Source organism: Aedes aegypti, chromosome 2 (genome assembly GCF_002204515.2).
Source record: "Aedes aegypti strain LVP_AGWG chromosome 2, AaegL5.0 Primary Assembly, whole genome shotgun sequence".
NCBI classification, from domain to species: domain Eukaryota; kingdom Metazoa; phylum Arthropoda; class Insecta; order Diptera; family Culicidae; genus Aedes; species Aedes aegypti.
This window is the reverse complement of record NC_035108.1, coordinates 279,815,364-279,836,433: the sequence shown is the minus strand read 5'-3', so window position 1 is coordinate 279,836,433 and position 21,070 is coordinate 279,815,364. Positions and strand designations below refer to the sequence as shown.

The 21,070-nt window shown below is 39.6% G+C and overlaps 1 protein-coding gene across 1 annotated transcript in view; it reads left to right on the top strand.

The window, feature by feature from the left end:
• Window positions 1-21,070, top strand: part of LOC5573643 (neural cell adhesion molecule 1-B) — a 1,425,452-nt gene that overhangs the window by 961,536 nt on the left and 442,846 nt on the right. The window contains 2 exon segments of the mRNA XM_021845179.1: window positions 14,577-14,691; window positions 15,682-15,775. Coding sequence (XP_021700871.1) covers window positions 14,577-14,691; window positions 15,682-15,775 — 209 coding nt within the window.

The following is a 21,070-nucleotide window of genomic DNA, read 5'->3' as shown; positions in this document are numbered from 1 at the left end:
AATTTTGAAAAATCGAAAATCGATTGAAATATCGATATTACAATTTGAATTTAGGGTAATTTTACCCCACCGCACAGACAGAGGGTTAATATTCAAGCATTATGAATCTTTAATTTGAAATACTTTTTGCGCGTTTTTGACCACCTTCTAACCACTGTGCGGTGGCGGGCAAAAGTCTGACCCTGGCCCTGATTCCTTTGCTAGAGTCCCAAGATTATACCCGATATACTCGCAAATAAATAACCATGTGCCAATGGAGATATTTCCAGACCTTATTCCCGATTGCAATCCTGGCCATCTTTCGGCAATGAATCCATCCTCAGAAATAACAGCCACCCGGGTGTTTACAGGAATGTGTACTCTCATCCTAATAAATCTCTACGAAAACGGATTTCGGTACGTCATTGGTTTTATTTCTTCCATCGAGAACTATTGAACCGGATTGCCCCAAGACATCTGAAGAACCCAACGGAAAATAAGAAGCTGAAAAGTAGCAGATCGAGAGTTGTACAAACTTTGGCTTGGCGGTTTTATAGTGATTTCGGTTCAAGCGTCCATTCTGATTTTCTTCAGCTTGCTTTTCGAAATGAAAAGACTGTAACAGTCAGTACTTTACTTTCGATTGTAGATAAGGATCATTCTCGCTGACTTGGAGGAGTGACGTAAAGTTTGTTCAAGGACGACTGTAGTAACCTGTAACAGATTTTTTTTTAAAGATAAAAGGTTGAAGTTATGGTCAATTGACAACTCGGTTTCAATTTTAAAATATTTTATTGATTGCGAAAAATTGATATCTTCTATTTCTTTCTGGCGCTACGTCCCAAATGGGTACGAATATACTCTATGCCTAAGGAAGTCGAGAAAATTTCGTTTACGAAAAGATCCTCGAACAGTGCGGTTTGAACCCACGACCCTCAGCTTAGGCTTCCTGAACAGCTGCGCGTTTACCCCTACGGCTACATGGACCCCTAATAGTTATAGTATAAATATAAACAAAACATTTCACAGTACGCCAAATATTTTAGTTTGGCTAAACGAATGTTGCCCACTGTATCTTAAAGTTACTAAGATTTGTACTTTCACTATTAACTACCAACAATGGTTCATTATTTTACCTTAAAGAACATCATAATCGTAAAAGCTAAACTCAATTTAAATAGCCGCATTATACTGCCTCTAAACGCTAATTGCTAAACCATAAAGTTGAAATAAACCGTCGAGCATTATGTAAGTGCCTTCCGCGCAAAACTATCGTTAGAGTGAATCGACCAAACCCGTTAGTGTTTCCTTGGAAAAGTACAAGCCGCAATGGCAAAGTAATGTAACGATAACTTCTAACAAACCCCACGCCACGGGCCACCATCTAACCAGAAAAGCGTCGGTACCGATAGCTAGTTACTTCTGCGTCCACGAGGGAAAAACTAATACGCAATTTCACCATGGGGATATTCATCGTGTCAGCTGATGCCTGTTTCGTTTCCGAATCTCCGGAGACCGAAAATTGAACAAACGCCAAGATTCGACCCGGAAGCCCCCTCGTGAGATGGGATGTCTCCACGGGTTTGGAATTGTCATCAGCATCACCCTCGGCGTAGTCGGTGTCATCAGGGGTACAGTAATCCCGCAGTTAGGGACCATCAGTGTTAGATTTAACTCAGAATATCTCATCAATTTCAATAATACGAAAACCATTTTCCATTTCAAATCTATACAGCTTTGGTCGTTCGCATTTTTTTTTCTAGGAAATAAAATGTCTATCCTGTTCATAAAAGCTTTGATTCATATCTGTGGGTAATTCAGTTTTGTACAGAGTCCCCATGATTTAGAATTTTATTTCGAAAAATAACCCCTAGTTGATTCACAACTGTAGGATAACTGCAGAACAAAACCGCATGCAGTTGCTACCGACATTAACGTAATCCGCCTTGTCGGCGGTTATTGTACATTTACATAATTAAAACATAACCAAAGCGACAACCGAAGCAAGTAGATGGTGCTTTTTTGGTTTTGTTTGTACATTAATGTTGTAGTTATACCTTGGTGCTTCTGATAATAACCTTCTGCCTACAGGCTTGATGTTATCCTCACCGAAGGAAACAGAGGGTGGAATGATGCTATGCAAAAAGTAATTATGAGAAAAGTCAACCAAGAATTCTGACCACCTGGCGTTACTCATTTTGCCAATACACTAAAACCTCAATTTACGAAGTCTTTTTTTTACGCTACCTCAATTTAAGTCACTTTTTTGCAGTATGGATATTACACTTTTACAATATGGGTATTTTCGGAACAAGCACGACAAAAGGATGACGAAAATCGATATCCGACGCCATTTTGGAATCCAAGATGGCGACCTCTGGTTTGAGAAAACCGTTGTAAACCCATACAATATGGGTATTTCGGAACGGGCACGACGAAAGGATGACGGAAATCGATGTCCGACGTCATTTTGGAATCCAAGATGGCACCTCTGGTTTGGGAAAACCGTTGGAAACCCATACAATATGGGTATTTTCAGAATGGGCACGACGAAAGGATGACGAAAATCGATGTCCGACGCCATTTTGGAATCCAAGATGGCGACCTCTGGTTGGGGAAACCGTTGTAAACCCATACAATATGGGTATTTTCGGAACGGGCACGAGAGGGGATGACATAAATCGATGTCTGACGCCATTTTGGAATCCAAGATGGCGACCTCTTGTTCGGGAAAACCGTTGGAAACCCATACAATATGGGTGTTTTCGGAATGGGCACGACGAAAGGATGACAAAAATCGATGTCCGACGCCATTTGGGAATCCAAGATGGTTACCTCTGGTTGGGGAAAACCGTCGGAAACCCATACAATATGGGTGTTTTCGGAACGGGCACGACGAAAGGATGACGGAAATCAATGTCCGACGTCATTTTGGAATCCAAGATGGCGACCTCTGATTTGGGAAAACCGTTGGAAACCCATACCATATGGCTGTATTCAGAATGGGCACGATGAGGGGATGACAAAAATCGATGTCCGACGCCATTTTGTAATCCAAGATGGCGACCTCCGGTTGGGGAAATCCGTTGGAAATCCATACAATATGGGTATTTTTGGAATGGGCACGACGAAAGGATGACGAAAATCGATGTTCGACGCCATTTTGTAATTCAAGATGGCGACCTCTGGTTTGGGAAAACCGTTGGAAACCCATACAATATGGGTATTTTTGGAATGGGCACGATGAGGGGATGACGAAAATCGATGTCCGACGCCAATTTGGAATTGAATCAACTAGGCTACCAAGACGAATGACGGGCTACTTAGCCTTAAGAGTTTAGATTTTATGCTATAAATAAGTATCATCAATGTACAACTACTTAAGTTTGTAGATACTCAGGCCATATATCGTGGTTCTCGGAAGTACAAAAACATCGACACAACTCAATACAACACTTTGTTTGCAAATATGGACAGTAAGAGCCCTTTGCAATATTGAAGAACTATATATTGATGATTGGTTACGCTTGTATATCCTAATGCCCATATTCGATAGAGATCTTAGAGGACCAAGGACATCCGCACAAATTCATACAATACACCGTTTACCCACAGGAATGGTAAGGGGGCTTTGGAGTATTTGAAAACTATCTTCTAATCACTTATTATGGCCGTAGATCCAAAGGCTTTTATTCAATGGAGTCCTTGGACCACCAAAAGCATCCGTATGACTCAATAAAATATTCCGTTGACTTGAATGAATGGTTAAGAACTGTGCCATATTTAAAAACTACCTATAGACCATTGATCACGTTTGTAGATTCAAAGGCCTATATTCAATGAAGTCCTTGGAGGACCTAGGATTTCGGTACGAATTATAACAATACTCATTTTACTGCTACATATAGATAAGGGCCTGTGCCATATCAAAAAAAGCATCTATTGATTATTGGTTACGCTTGTAGATCCTAAGACCTATATTCGATATAGATCTTAGAGGACTTAGGACATCGGCACAAATTATTACATTACACCGTTTACTCACATGAATGGTTGGGGGCCTGTGGAGTATTTGAAAAGTAACCTCTTAGCTCGTATTACGGTCGTAGGTCCCAAGGCATATATTCAATGAAGTCCTTGGAGAACTTAGGACATCCGCACAAATTATTACAATACACCGTTTACTCACATGAATGGTTAGGGGCCTGCGGAGTATTTGAAAACTAACCTCTAATCTCTTATTACGGCCGTAGATCCCAAGGCCTATATTCAATGTGGTCTTTGGAGGACCTAGGACATCCACACATATTATTACAATACACCGTTTACTCACATCAATGGTTAGGGGCCTGTGGAGTAATTGAAAACTAACCTCTAATCTCTTATTACGGTCGTAGATCCCAAGGCCTATATTCAATGGGGTCCATGGAGGACCTAGGACATCGGCACAAATTATAAAAATACTCATTTTACTACCATGAATAGATAAGGGCCTGTGCCATATCAAAAAAAACATCAAAGGATCGCTAAATATGCCAGTAAATTGCAGGTATATATTCCAGGAAGTTTTTTGGATGAACTAGAAAACCTGTTGTACTCACTGAATTAAGAATACTTGGATCTGACAATACAAACGCTTCTTAAAAATATAACAATATTCTAGGGTTCAGTATTGTGAGACATTCTTCTACATAGAAATGATAAATTGATCTCCGTTAACTCATGTAGAATCATATGCCAAAACTCCAAAGAGTTCTTGGAAGACCTTAACTGCACACATTCTAGCCTGATTTAGAACCCAATGTATTAATAATATGTTAATGGTACCGTAATCCGGGGGCAAATTGATCACTTTTTCATAACTTTTTGTTGTGTTATCCTTCGGAATTCAAATATTGTCAAATAAATTTCGACAAAACCAGTACTCCATTGATCTTCATCGGTTTATGAAATCGCTTTTCATTGGAATAATATTTATCATATCATAAAAATAGTTCAAATACCAAAAAATTAAAATGACACATTGGGGCGAAATTGATCACCATATCACAAAGCAGATTTTAGAATTAAAAATTTCCTCATCTACTAAATTTGGGTCTCCTGAATCTGAAAATGATGTCATAATTCTTATTACTCGAGTATTTGATCAGTTTATTGCAAAATTTAACTTTGAAAATCTGCCTAATACGCCTAAATGTAGGCAATTTCCCTTTGAAATAAGCACATTATTCGAGATTGAACGGTTTTATGAGCAAAAAACTATATTTGCTATGCTGTATGGTATCAAAAATAAGTACAGTAGTTCATACTTAAGCGTACACAACATCTTTAACACTCAAAACTAATATGTAGGCATAGCACCACTGCATTGTTTAGCACAGACAATTCCAACTGTATTGCTTACACCTTCAAAAACTGTGAATTTTTCTATGCAAAACTGACCCTAATAAAAATGAAATAGTTCAAAACCATCATTAGACATCTATAAACTAGAAAACATGGAATGTCTGTGGTGCCAATGAAACCTTCAGCATCCTTGGAAGGAAATGTTTTTTGATACCGACCTGATCAAATTAGCCCCAGTGATCAATTTACCCCCGGATTACGGTACTAAAAGAGCATATTTTTTTCTAAATAATAAATATTAATTTCATACAAGTAGACTCCAAACGGCAAAACCTCGTTTTACGAACTGAGCTCCCTCGTTTTACGCACTGATTCAATTTACGCACCAACTCAATTTACGCACCCCCGATCTAGTTCGTAAATTGAGGTTATAGTGTATTAACTATCTAGCATCCCTATCTTCTTCTTCTTGACATTATGTACCCACAGGGACAGAGCCTGCTTCTCAGCTTAGTGTTCAATGAGCACTTCCACAGTTATGAACTTGCCAAAGTTGCCATTTTTGCATACGTATATAGGAAAAAAAGGGAAACACACTGACACTGATAATTTCAGAAGGACTTTTGCATAACCTACTTCACAGCCTACTGCTTGGCAATACAAGGTTTGCCAGGACAACTTACAGCCCATTCTCCCCTACTCAATATTTCGTAAGAGAACCAAACTCATGACCAAACTAAAAAATATTTTTCATCGCTAACTCGATGGTCCCTTGTATCGCATTTGGACTGGTTTTGTGGTTTTCTATAACTCGATACCTCCCTAACTCGATGGTCCTTTAAACATCGACTTATGTAGAGTCGACTGTTTTTAAAAAATGGGACTGGATCCATCAATTGTATAGTTTTGCAATTTACCGTTTTGTCTCAAATTCTGAACATGAACAGCGGCGATTGCAAAATTAAGCATTGATATTTTTACAACTTTAAAGTGCAGAGGACTGTCATGATAGAGGAATCGATCATCCTGTCAAGAAATTTGTTTGTTCATTTGTGTAACACTAAGCTGAGGAGCAGGCACTGTCCCAGTAAGGACGCCAAAACAAGAAGAAAAATATCGATATTACAAATAATCATTTTGTTGCTTTGTTTACATGTTCGATGTTCCCAAAGCTGCTAAAGAATTTTGTTTATTTTTGCGTGTTATACGTTACCCTTTCCTTCGTATCTGATTTTGTTGCGTAGTGGATCGTTGAGTGCATCATTAGCAAATGAAGATACCGGAAAGAGATCGGAGTAATTTGAAAATACTAGCCACTGAACTCTCGTCGCGATTCTGCGTATATCGATACGTGTTGGTCGTGAGTGAAAATTTCAAGAGTAACATTTGAAAAAGTCCTATCAAAATGTCACTGGTATGGACCTGTGCATGAGTTCACGAATTTGACATTTGAGCGGTGCTGAATTCACTTGTTGCCATGGTCACGTAAATAACACGGCACCGCTCAAACGTCAGATAGTGAACTCGTGCATCGGTCCATGCTGTTCATGTGCTGGTGATATCGGTGATATGCAAGTCGAATGCCAAGGCTTCTGTAAAGCTATTTTTCATCCTCGATGCTGTGCGGTTGCTGCCGATGTGCTTGAAGAAGTGATGAGAAACAATCAACTATTTTGGTTTTGTCCTTCATGTACGGCGCTTATGAAGGACATGCGCACGTGCTGCTTACGAAGTGGACCAAGGTAGAGGAGATAATTGCATCTGAAAACGCTAAACAGCCGACCACATCAGCCACACCATCATCACCAATCGAAAAAATGTTCAACGACGCTGATTTCCCACCGATGAACAGTGACGGACTCGTCGATATTATCAACTCACTTGAGGATCAAGAAGCGGATAGCGGAATTTGGGGCAAGTGTGCCACCTTAAGCAAATTGTTCTCTAACTTTGCATAAAGCTTATAAAATCCACCAATATAGCCTGATGATGTTAGTTTCACATCTTTTCATTACAACTGTGCCATTTAAAAAGAAAATAATTTCAAAAAGTATTCGTTTTAGAGCTTCTCAAATATCATCCAAAATAACCTATTTTTCGACAATATGGGGCAAGTGTGCCACCCATATGGGGCAAGACAGCCACCGAATGAACATCGCATGTAATTCTACTTGTGATGAAATTTTCTTTATTTCCTATTTATATTACTTACAACGCAGACGCTAATCGATAATTTACAAAATAATTTTAAGTTTACCGTAATAAGGGGATGCTTTATATCAAGGTTCAAAACATGCGTAACTCCCTATTACTCAATTCTAATAACTAAAATGGTTATTTTTGTCTCCATTCAATACAATATATGTATTACCCCTATATTACGGCGAATATGTATAATATTAAACAAGATCAGCACTAAATAACGGTAAAATAATGATGTAGATATAAAAAACGGTACTTAATAAGCCGAAAAATATGTTATTATTGAACATTTTGAGAAAAAACCACTTTGGAAGGCAAAAATGTCAGCTATTCCCCTACTATACTCCAGAAACTACTACTGGTGCCTCATTTTGGTTTATTATTATGATTTGGATGATGATATTTACATTTTTATAAATTTCACTCCAACAATTTTGGTTTACTAAATAGATGGCACACTTGCCCCAATAAGTATACATTTCAACTAAACTGGATTTCATATGTAAAACTAAATACTTTTTTCGTTCAAATGCCACAATAACTTACACATTTGAATAGTTTCACAATGTAAAGTACGTTAGAAAAATCTGTTAATAATTTACCTTTCACCATGCTATTTATAAACAACGAAATCTTATAAAAATCCACTCAAATTTGGTTGCCTTTGCACAAGTCGATGTAATTACGTGAAAAATAGAGCAATTTTAATCATATTTTGATCATTGTATTGTTAACTATAAGGGAACATATTGTTAAGCTCAAAGAGAAAATATATATTGTAGTTTTTATAAAAAGCAGGGGTGGCACACTTGCCCCAAAGTCCGCTAACAACGAAGCTGACTACAAAGCACCAACGGCACCAACAGAGTCCACACCGATAGTACTTCCTACGGGAGCAAATCAGCAAAAAACCATGATCGATGATGACGACGACAATGGGAGCAGTTCATCTTCTCCATATGAAGCAAGCGATACTACCTACAAACGAAGGATGTCAACTAGGCGCTTGAAAAACAACAAAAAAATGTGTGCAAGTCAGGGTTCGCATACAAGTTGTGATCCCCATTAGTTTATTGGTTTTTGAAAATTGTATTACAGATCGGCCCCGTTAAGCTTTAGGGCGTTTGGGCCTACTAAATAAAGGAAATGATAAAAAAAAACAGTTCTCGCCGTTGTAGTGGTGGCGTTTTTATCGCCGTTAAATAAAAGTTTGGAACGACAGTTGTTTCTACTCAAGATAATATTGAACAACTGTGGGTTAAAATTTCGACTCAATTGTCTGATTTTTTTATTCATGCTTTGTACATTCCTCCTGACAAAAGTCAAGATGGAACTTTTATGCAACTCCATCTTGATGTTGTTTCCGAGGTCTGCAGTTTTCGCAGCGATGCAAGTTCGCTTGTAGTTTTTGGTGATTTCAACCAACCCCATTTGGCGTGGCTATCGAGCAACGGTTACGCCGTCGTCGATGCACTGAACTCCCACACTTTATCAGCAAGTCAAATTCTTCTCGACAACATGGCATTCCATGGCTTGCGACAACTTAATTTGATTCGTTATTCCAGTGACCGCGTGTTGGACCTTGTGTTTAGCGATGACTCCAGTAAAAACAGTGTACTTGTAACTCTAGCGACAGAACATGTTGTCCCACTTGATCGATATCATCCTGCTCTTGATTTCTCCGTGCAAATACTATTATCAATGACATGAGCCTCTGTACGCGCCATAAATTCTTTTGTTCTTTTGACTTTTACTGTGCGCTGTGTTGGTGCTGTCTCGCTCTCTCTCGCGGGCAACTTGAAAACAGAGCGCACAGTAAAAGTCAAACGTTTTATATCATGCATAGGCTCATACTACGAAGACATCGACCTTTCGGATCGAGACTTCCGTCGTAGTAATTATGATGCACTAGACAGTCTTCTTTCCCAAGTTGATTGGTCCGAAGTACACCAGTGCTCTGATGTAGACAGTGCACCCAAGTAACAATTTCAGTGCTTTTTGATCTTAGATGTTATTTATTTAATAAATACAGATATGTATTCATTCCTAACAGATTTAATAAAGCATTGCAAAGTGCTAAACGTTCTTTTCGGTAAAACCCACTTTAAAATTCTTTGTAGATATCTATGTGGGCTTCGTGGCCGTGCGGTTAGCGGCGTCAGTCGTTTAGGCATATTGTGTCACGGGATGTGGGTTCGATTCCCACTCCGTTCGGTGGAAACTTTTCGTCAAACGAAAAATGCATCACTGCGCTACTGGGTGTTATATGTTGTCCGTTGCCTAATGTTAGTGATCCTTCAGTCTGTGCAGCCTTTAGCTGAAGACGGTGTAAATTGTCTTTCAAATTGTCTTTCAAATAAGAGCTCCCGTTTAAACTTATTTGCTGGCCAACTTAGTTGATAATAAATTGTATTTTGGAGGAGCTGTGTAGTGTCTATAAAACCTTTACTTAAGGCCAGTGCTGGGAATGATAATAGTAGTAGGCTTGAATTTTCACGAAAATCACGTGGCTCTCCCAGTACAGTAGTTTAAAAACGTGAATCTCATCAAGTAGCCTATGTTGGGTGCACGAATTTTCTAAATCATGAGTGTCATTGAAGGCGCTAAATGCGGGAAATGCAACGGGAAATAGAACATTTTTCTACAATAATTCTGGGTTGCCCTTAGCAACGGGTGTTTTGCTATTTTCAAGGCATTTTGCCTACAGCAGCGATGGACGTGAGTTTCACTGGCTTCGCTGACTGTGATAGGCTTTGCTTGGCTACTGTAGAGTGAATTTCAGACTTTTTCCCAACCCTGCTTAAGGCCCAAGTAAAAATGGTGCAAAAATCAAAACTGAAAAATCAGTTTTCTCTTTTTAAATAGACATATCGAAGGAAATAAAAACACACAGCTCTTTCATTTGCCAAATAAAAAGTCTGTGTGTTTTTATTTTCATCAATTTGTTGTTTTAAAACGAAAAAACTGCTTTTTCAATTCTGACTTTTGTATCATTTTCTCTTGCGCCTTAAAACCTCATCTTGCTTGGCTTATCAAGGTTTAGGTAGGTACTTCTAAGACTGCAATAAGTCAAGTTAAAGCCTTCTTAAATCTTAACTGTCTGATGCATGTTATTGGAATGTTGTCTGCGTGTGGTTCTCAATATCATTACGTTGATAATGATAATCATGTGATGAATTATGAGTTAATTAGAACGCAAACATAGAAATGACAAATATTCCTCTCGTAGAGTTATCAGACTACCGTATAACGGAACGAATTTAATAAAATGAACTGCATTACAAAATTGAATCTTCCGATTTGTTTACGTTTTTGACAGCACTAGCTTTCCTGAGTGCATTAAGTTTGAGTCAAAGCTCCAAAAAAACCTATTTGTCTTAGTACAGAACAATTCATTTCATTTATTTAGTCAACATCTAGACAAATAACACTGAATCAACAATTTCACGCCACAATACTCGGTTCGTGGCCGCATCTCTCCATCCTCGGTTCTGGCTCACGCTCGCCAAATCGATACGCACTTTATCCGCCCACCTAGCTCGCTACGCTCCACGCCTTCTTGTACCGACCGGATCCGAGGCGAACACCATCTTTGCAGGGTTGCTGTACGCCATTATTGCAACATGCCCTGCCCATCGTATCCTTCCAGCTTTGGCCACTTTCTGGATGCTAGGTTCGCCGTAGAGTTGGGCGAGCTCGTGGTTCATCCTTTGCCGCCACATACCATTTTCCAGACTCCAAGTGCTTGCAGGTCCTCCTCGAGCATCGTCCACGTTTCATACCCGTAGAGGACTACCGGCCTTATGAGCGTTTTATACATGATACATTTGGTGCGGGCGTGAATCTTTTTTGACCGCATCTTCTTGTGGAGGCCATTGTAGGCCCGAATTCCACTGATGATGCGCCTCCGTATTTGTCAGCCGTCAGCAAGGATCCAAGATAGACGAACTCGTCGACCACCTCGAACGTATCCCCGTCTACTGTAACACTGCTACCTAGGCGAGCCCTGTCGCGCTCCCCACCAGTCAAACTTTTGCTGCCTCGCGTTTCAGGCGGGTGTACAGGTCTGCCACCTTTACAAATATTCGGCCTACAATGTCCATATAATCCGCGAAGCAAACAAGTTTACTGGATCTCGTAAAAATCGTACGCCGGCTGTTAAGCCTGGCTCTCCGCATAACTCCTTCTAGCGCAATATTGAACAACAGGCACGAAAGTCCATCACCTTGTCGTAGTCCACGGCTGGATCCAAACGAACTGGAGTTTTTGCCTGAAACCTTCACACAATTTTGACACACCTTCCATCGTCGATCTTATCAGTCTCGTGAGCTTCCCAGGAAAGCTGTTCTCGTCCATGATTTTCCATAGCTCTACGCAGTCGATACTGTCGTATGCCGTATGTAATCGATGAAAAGGTGATGCGTTGGGAACTGGTATTCACGACATTTTTGGAGGATTTGCCGTACAGTAAAGATCTGGTCCGTTGTCGATCGGCCGTGAACGAAGAAGGCTTGCTAACTTCCGTTGAACTCGTATACTATAGGTGACAGACGACGGAAGATAATCTGGGATAATACTTTGTAGGGCGCATTTAGAATGATGATCGCTCAATAGTTCTCACAATCTAACTTGTCGCCTTTCTTGTAGATGGGGCATATTACCCCTTCCTTCCACTCCTCCGGTAGCTGTTCTGTTTCCCAGATTGTGCGCATCAGCCGATGCAAACAAATGGCCAGCTTCTCCAGGCCCATTTTTATGAGTTCAGCACCGATACCATCCTTACCAGCAGCTTTATTGTTCTTGAGCTGGTGAATGGCATCCTTAACCCTTTCTTTCTTACAGCTTTGTTCGACAACTTAACTATCAAAATAGCGTTTCTAAAATAAGTGCTTGAACAAAAGTTATTCCAAATGAGCTTTATTATTCAAAATCACAATAAAAAATTTTGATTGTTTGTCAATAGTTAGTTGATTGTTTTTCAATAGTTTGACCCTGACGAAGGCATTTCCTCCATTTTCCCGTCCCTCATTGCTTGTGCTCTCAGTGCCATTCAAGTGTTCGTCGAAGTGCTGCTTCCACCATTCGATCATCCAACGCTCGTCCGTCAAAAGATTCCCATCCTTATCCCTGCACATGTCGGCACGAAGCCGTTGCGGGATGCGTTGAGCTTCTGATAGAACTTACGTGTTTCTTCAGGCCAGCACAGCTGTTCCATTTCCTCGCACTGCGTCTCCTCCAGGCTGCGTTTTTTTCCGAAAGAGGTGGGTCTGCTGTTGCCGTTTCCGTCTATAACGTTCCGCGTTCTGCCGGATTCCTTGCAGCAGCATGACCGCCCGCGCTGTGTTCTTTTCTTCCAGAATCTTCTTACATTCCTCGTTGAACCAATCGTTCCGTCTGCTCCATCCCATGTTAACGACGTTACTCTTAGCTGCATCTGTGATGGCCGCTTTCACTATTTTCCAGCAGTGCTTAAGAGGGGCTTCATCCAGCTCACTCTCTTCCGATAATGCAGCCTCGAGGTGCTGCGCGCATGCGATTGTGACATCCGGTTACTTAAGCCGCTCAAGGTCACACCGGGGCGGCCGTCGGTACCATACGTTGTTGACGACGGAGAGTTTTAGGCGCAGTTTTCCCATCACCAGATAGTGGTCAGAGTCGATGTTAGCGCCACAATAGGTTCTGACGTCGATAATGTCGGAGAAATGCCGTCCATCAATGTGACGTCCCAATCAGTCGATTTGTGATTCTGTCTGTGTGGTGTTCTACAGGTGTATCGGTATGGAAGGTTTTGTGCTCCCGATGAAATTGAGAGATTCCAATCGATAGTCTCTTCACGCCGCTGGGGTCTTCGCTGATTTTCCCGGTTCGTATTCTCTTGTTGATTTTAAGTTGTTTGATTTTTTTATGGCTGGCTTGCAGGGCCTGACACCAACTCCATAGATTTCTGGAGGATAATTCCCCCTATATGTTCGAAGGGCCATAGTGCACAATTTAGCATAGTCTTTCTATTGCATTCGGACGATGATAAGCTGCCCCTGACATGGGAAACAGACCCTGTTGTAAGCCGCTTCTAGCATGACGCTCCAGGTTTGCAGAAGTAAACCCCTACCATCCCTGACAGCATACGACCAAAGTTCCCACTGTGGTTGGTTACCCGATCTTCCCTAAGGTTGCTCGTACCCCGACCAGTACCGGCTACTCAGCGTAGTGTTCTAGGAGCACTTCCACAGTTATTAACTAAGAACTTTCTTTGCCTTAGTTGCAATTTTCGCATTCGTATATCGTGAGGCAGGTACGATGATACTCTATGCCCAGGGAAGTCAAGAAAATTTCCATTACGACCGGGAATCGAACCCAGACATCTTCAGCATGACTTTGCTTTGTATCCGCGGATTCTAACTATTCGGCTAAGGAAGGCCCCAACCATTCTATCAACCTATAATAACGACTATCAAAATTGAGTTGTACTGAATGCCGTATGAAAGAATACGTTTAAACATCCTTCATTTAGGGAAAGTGAACCAGTTATGGCCATAGTGATTCCCTATTTGGCCATATGCAAAATTCGGATAACTTCCACATTTTTAATCTTTTTGAATGTTTTAACATCAAGATATAAACTATATCTTACTGCTAAAACACAAAAAACTTTTCAAAATGTTAATACATTCAAGTTACTACGTATGGCGAAATAGGGAACCACTATGGCCATAACTGATACACCTACCCTAAGTGTTTCTTATGAGAAGCTTTGAGCATAGCAGGAAGAAAGGTTAAGTGCCAAATCAGGTATATATTTGAGGCAAACGACAACAAATGTTATCATTTAAAACTTGTTCCAGATATATAATTAGTTGAAGAGACTTTATATCAAACCACTCGTTTGCATATGTTTCATGTGTGCGCACATTCTAGATGCCGAAACAATGAGCGTGTTTGTTTTTCTGAACTCAATATGGAGTGTTATGAAATCCCGGACTATGTACCCGATGAAGCTCTTAATCTGGACCCTACAATAAAACCTTTCCCTTTCTCTTTCTCCTTTGCAGCTTCGACGTACGGGGGAAGCCCTTACAGAAAGCGAAACACTGGTCAGCACCAGAAAGCTTTGGTTCCCGGGCGCATTTCAACACGGACACAGATCCGGCCACGCTGGACATTCAGGTATAACAACAGCGAGACTCTGCATCATCAGCCATTCCACATTTGTTTGTGACTCTGTTTGTATGCTTACCTTTCGTCCCTGCTTTCCTATTTTTTTTTATTTCCCTTTTTGACGCTGTGTCCCTTGAGACGAGTTTCCTTTCTCGGAGATCCGCCGTGTTGACACACAATTTATCCTGCAAAAATCCTCACACCCAGTGGCAGTGGCTTTTCCCTGGCCCAAAACGTGCTGACAGTATCACCCGACGAGTAAAAGCCTCCTTATCCCCTCCAACTACGCGCCCTTCAGCGAAAAGAGCAAAATTTCCCAATTCCGACATTCCCCACCACCATGGACGAAAAATGGGCGTTCCAGATCAAAACGCAAATGAAAATGGCATTTTCGAACTATTACTAGCAATCCAGTATGACATCTTCCAAAAAAAATATATTTCTCAAACTACTCTTTGAAAAGGGCTTCTCAACTTAAAGATTTTTTGTGATATGGAAATTTATAGTTACAAAGCGGTTAATTTTATTGAAGAAGAAATTTCAGCAAATAATAATACATTTTATGAGATGTTTGGAGTCATATGTTTTTCGTTTGTTTATCGGCTTTAAAACTTACCGGCGAGTCAATTTATTTACGTCTAGCGTAACATTTGGAAGGAGCATATTCAACAATGGCATTGGTGTCCAAGGAACAGACTTTTCAATCTTTCCATGCAAAATTGAAATCAGCAGAGAGGTAAGAATTTCTTTGATTTACGTTTTATTTGGTAAGCATTTTTTCAATTCGAAAAAGTAAGCGTCATCGTTATTTGCGTTTTAGCCTGGAAGCGCTCAAAAGCGACAAAACGTTGATCATGACGAATTTTCCCCCAATCCCTCCTTCAGTTGTTTCCACTCAAAAAAGCATGATTTTTCATCCTATCTCTTCCGGTTTCGTTTCACGCTGCCTGCCGAACTTGTGCTGTTTTCCATTCTTCGTTTGGGCAAATATTTGCTTAGGATATTCGACGACATGACGAGGGTGTCTACCGCTGTCGAGTTGACTTTCGTACCAGTCAAACGCAGAGCTTCCGATACAATCTCAGCATCATCAGTAAGTACCCTGTACACGTCGAGCCCGAACCGAAAAACACATTGACAATAACGAATAATGGGAGATTTTTTTAGAAAAAGTCGATCAAAACCTCGGAAGGGTCTTAAATGGCGTTTTAGCGCATTGTTGTCTTCAGAGAAAATGTTCAGAATGTTCTTCTGCATCATTGTACCGAATTATTATGTAAGAACGTCGCTCTTACATAACAATTTCTACCTCAAAATAATTTGATACAATTTGATACTTACACATCAGTTCCTTCTGAACATATTCTCCGAGGACATCGATGCGCTAAAACGCCTCAGTAATTTTGATCGCTATTTTCTGAAGCGATCCCATTGTGCAACAATCGCTGGTGACGATGACGACCGTAGATTGAGGCCTCAAGTGCCCGGCTCATTCCCATATACAGAGCAGAGCCTCCAACGCAAAGCTGCATTGTTCCTTCCGTGGAACGTTTATCTCCGTGTTTTGAAGTTTGAGTTTTTTTTTTTTCTTCGTCATGGTTCATTTTTTCTAGACGACTGCAAAAATATTAAATTAAGACAAGAATGTGCAAGTGGAAATTCCTGGAGAAGCTCGTGGATAAACTTTTGATGGTACTTAGCACCGCTTTGGATCGTTTTTATTTTTTCGTTATCTTTCGGAACTTTGTGCACATGAACGTAAGGATTCTTGGCTGGAAGCCAATCTAGTCTAATTTAAAAATAATTAAATTTTTACTTGGGATGTCGGTTGATAATTCAATATTGGTAGACAAAAGCGAGTTAACGTTATATTGAGTTATTGAAAATTTTTCATAAGTTGCAACGTGAGAACCTTGAAAAGATGTTAGGATGGTTAATATTAAGTCGAGAGGATTATGGCTGTAACAACAGCAGTGATTTAATTAAATTTTCTGAGAAATGCTGGTACATGCAAAGCAAGGAGTTCGTTACCTAATTCGATTACAGAAATAAAATACTGTTTAGCGTCAATATTCGGGGATATCATTGTTAAGCAGACTAGAAATGGTCAATATTAAAAAGATTTGACTAAAAGAATATGAGATATTGGGTGTGCCTAGTATTCATCTACTCTCTTGATTGACTTCACTGCTATGAGGGTTCGAGTATTTAAAAGAGTTAGTTAGTTGTTAAGCTTTCTAAACGCTGTTCTAATAATTTTGTTCTCTAACATTATATAAACAGCATTCTCATTTGCTTAAAACTTATTATTGCTAATGGTGTTTGTATGTCACGAAATGGCTCATGAACGGGGCAACGAATTTGGATGATTCTTTTTCCATTTTGTTTGTCAAGGGTTCCGACGTGTTTGTGTGTATAAAAGTTCCAGGACGTTCACCGGGAAAGTAGGAAAAACGTGACTGAACGGAACTGTCATTTTGTATGGGACGATTCATAGCGGTTTTCAACAGCCTACTTGATGGCAAGACGAAGTTTGCCGGGACCACTAGTATTTGATAAAAATTTCATGTTATGTGCCACAGTAGATTAATATTTTCACAGGCGAAATAAAATCACCTGCTTTTTGGCGTCTACTTGGGCACGTCAGGAGTTAATCATCAATGCTAACCTCCTTTTCCCGACTAGTCTAGATAGCCGCGTAGTTTTGGTAGCGATTGTTTCGATTGGCTAAGGTTTAACACTATGGACTGCCTGTTCCGGTGGTAAAAGCCACCTCACAAAGACCCCTAATTCGTGCTGAGGAATGATTGGATAGGGGGGGTCTGAATGAAACCAAACCACAAACGGAGTCTGTAGAGTACCAGAGCGCCCACTACAATGTTGTGTCATTTATGTGCTACCCGAATCAGTGCTACAGGTGACCTCCTGTTTCTCCAAGATAATCGCCTGCCCTTCTTTAGACTCTAGCATAAAGGTAAAAAAGAGTAGGATGTGAATCAGTTGTTATTTTATTTTAATTATCACCTATATGGTTTCGCATCATGCGTTTTACACAATGTATTGCTGTTTTTTTCGCCCTGTGCTTTTTCATGCTGAGATTACAAAAAACTTGAAAAGCCTAGTTTTGGTAGTAGCTACACTGAGAACAGCGTTGCAGTTGAAAATACTATATTAGAGGGTCAAATTAAATACACGACGCCACTTGATTTGTGCAGACTAAATTTGCATTTATTTCAAATATTTTGGGCATTCAATTTTACCATGGTACCATTTCGACAGTAAAAATTACTATATTATGGTTAAAAACTAGCAGCAAGCCAGAATCGAACCGAGGATCTTCCGATTGTCAAGCGCGAACGCTTACCGCTCGGCTATCGATGCGGTTGGATTGAGAGGAAACAAAACGCAAATAGGAAAAACATCTATTGTTTGGTTTACTCCAACAGATGATTTCAAACGAGTTATCATTATTATATTTCACCGTGTTCGTCTCACCTCTACAAACTGTCTTAAGGCGAAGAAGGCCGTCATTGAAATTTGTACTGGGCACCGATGATTGTTGCTAATTCGTCTTACGATTGAAAATTGAAGAAAATCACACGGTTTTGCACTGACATAACTGAAAAAGTATCAGCATATTTTTTGCATGTAAGCGCAAGTAGTGATACTTTTCTTAATCAATATTACTTAACATGACTGAGTTTTATCATTTTGAAGTTGCAAATTGCACAATCAACATGGCTGCCGAAACTAATGACGGGCTACTCATCCTTAACAATCAACGCTCCGTCATCGCAATCATCGTCAGCATCGAAACTTCAAAAGCAGTTTTTCTGTTCAAAACTAAAAATTATTGGATGAAAATGTTCACTGTGTTCGGTTGGAATAGAATACAGTGAAATAAATTAAATTTGCTTGATTTTGAACGAAAAAACTGCTATTGAAAATTCCGAAATCAATGACGGATCCTGCCCCCTTAAAGTTAATTAAAATAACCTAATTTTTTATCTTAGTTTTGAACATCACTTTCGACAAATTAAAATCAAACCGATCACTAACGTCCTTAAAAGCTAATACAGTCACCCCACGCAGTTGAATCACCCACAATTTATGAATCAGCTGATTTCAAAAGACAAAATTATTGTCAAACTTATCACAGAACATCACATAATCATTTTTACTGATAAGCATTATATAGTGGGCAGCCATTTCAAGGCTTTTTATCTCAGTAAAATAGCTCTTGAACGCGGTATGAACCAACAATATAACTAATTTTTTTTTTTGTAGCGATTTGGACTGTATTTTTGGCCAAATTTGTAAGCCGTGTGCCTATTGACGCCTAGCTAGAAACGACGCTTTAAAGTTTGTTTGAAAGATTCTTTGTGAGAGTTTAATCTCCAGACAACATTTATAGATTCAATTAACATAGCTATGAGAGATAAATGCGTTTTTATACAGATTTGGCTGAGATTTTTGAATAAAATATTTGATCAATAAATTGTGGGAAATATACACACCAGTCACAGTTTATGAATCAGCGTTCAAACTACTAGTACTTAATATTTAAAAAAATGATTGTTAGTTTCAAATAATTTCCAATGTAAAATTTTGTTACGGGAGAGCAGAAGTTGTTTGGGACCGTTCGTAAACTACTAAAATTTATTATTTTTTTAGTGGAAAAGGAATCTGAACATACTAATGAATTTCCATGATTTTGAGAGAAAAAAAAACAATTTTTTATGAATAAAGTTATTTAGGGGGATTATAGTTATATATGGCCATAAAAATTGTGGACGTGGTTAATGTCAGGCCCTAAAGATTATTATGCTGAATAATTTTGGATAAATATAAAATCCTAAATTTGTGAGGAACAAAATAAAACAGTATAGCTGTAGGAAATGTTAAGATTTTTTTAATTACACCTGATCGGTTCTTCCTAATTTGGCTATAAAAACGAGATATTGCTCCTGCAGAAGGACCAAAAGCAACGAGTGGGAAAGAAAAGAACTGGTTTGCATTCTGCCTGATTGATATCAATATAAATTGTTTGTCATTTTATATGATCACTTTTGTTGCACGTAAGTATCTTTAGATTAACTCTCAACTGGTTGAACTGTTGGCTCTTCTATCAGACACATGGAGAAGTAAAAAGTATTCACACTTTTAAAAAATAAAAAAATGAATCAGAGGTCATGGATTCCTCTTCATCGATAATCCAAACTCCACATTGGCGATCCTATAAGTTTTCTGCTAATTGGCGGAAAGATACCTGGTTTTTCCATATTCGTTTAATGGGAGGAATCACCTTCAGCGTTGCAAGAGTGAAAATAGTGAGAAAAAAATACAAATGGAAGAACAAATTGATTTATGTAGAAGGAAATTCCCGGCTCCCCGTATGATGTTTGTTTTCTGCTTGTGTGAAAAAAGTGTGACGCAAGTTCCTGTAGAATCTGACAAAGTGATCGAAAGTTTACGGTGGCTAGTGAAGTGAATAAAAAAGCAGCAGGGTAAAATCGATCTTGTTGTTTTGCCTTGAGCAAAAGTCAGATCGAAAAGCTTACAGCGCGTTGTTTGCGGTGGAGAAAGAAAAATCCCAGCATTGTCCGCTGCCGATAAGCTTACAGCGTGTTGTTTGCCGTGGGGAAAAATGGTCCCCGGCAATGTCCGCTGCCGGAAAATTCCAGCGAGTTGTTTGCCGTGGGGGAAGATGATCCCCGGCAATGTCCGCTGCCGGAAAGTTTTCTCCACGGTCTTTTTCTTTTCCGCAGTAAAGGGTTTCTTCCCGCTGGAAGCTGCAGCGTGACGTCATCGTAGATTAGTTCATATGGGATATTACATGGTGACAGTTGTTCTGTCAAACACAAGACTGCGGTGGCGCTATCTATGTTTTTCATAGAGGTCATTTTTGTTATTAAAATGATCTGTTTCAGAACAAATCATCCGATTTGTACTAGGTCTGTTTTGTTTGGATGTTATTTTATTTGTTTTGCAAGGAGGTAAAGAAAACATGGCAAATTAAAAAACAATATAGAATGAGACCTTGGGTATTACTTGATGATAATGTACGCACGAACCAACGAAGGTGTAGTAATAATGATGTACTTGGGAAAAATAATTAATGATTTCATAAAACAATTCGCAAGTGTATGTTCGAAAATACTTGAGAGTGTCAGATTTCGAATGTATCGTGGTTCATATTCGTTCGGTTGCTTCAAGTTCTACTTCTTGTTGTAACAACGGACCAGTTATGTGAGTGTGTGAGTCTGAAACTAGCAACACATGCTTGGGCTTGCTTTCTGGTACAGGTAGCATGGTTGAGTGACGGCAAAGATTGAATGCGTGTGAGAGGGAATGAGAATAAGTTCAACCAGAGTTGGTGTGCGTGACG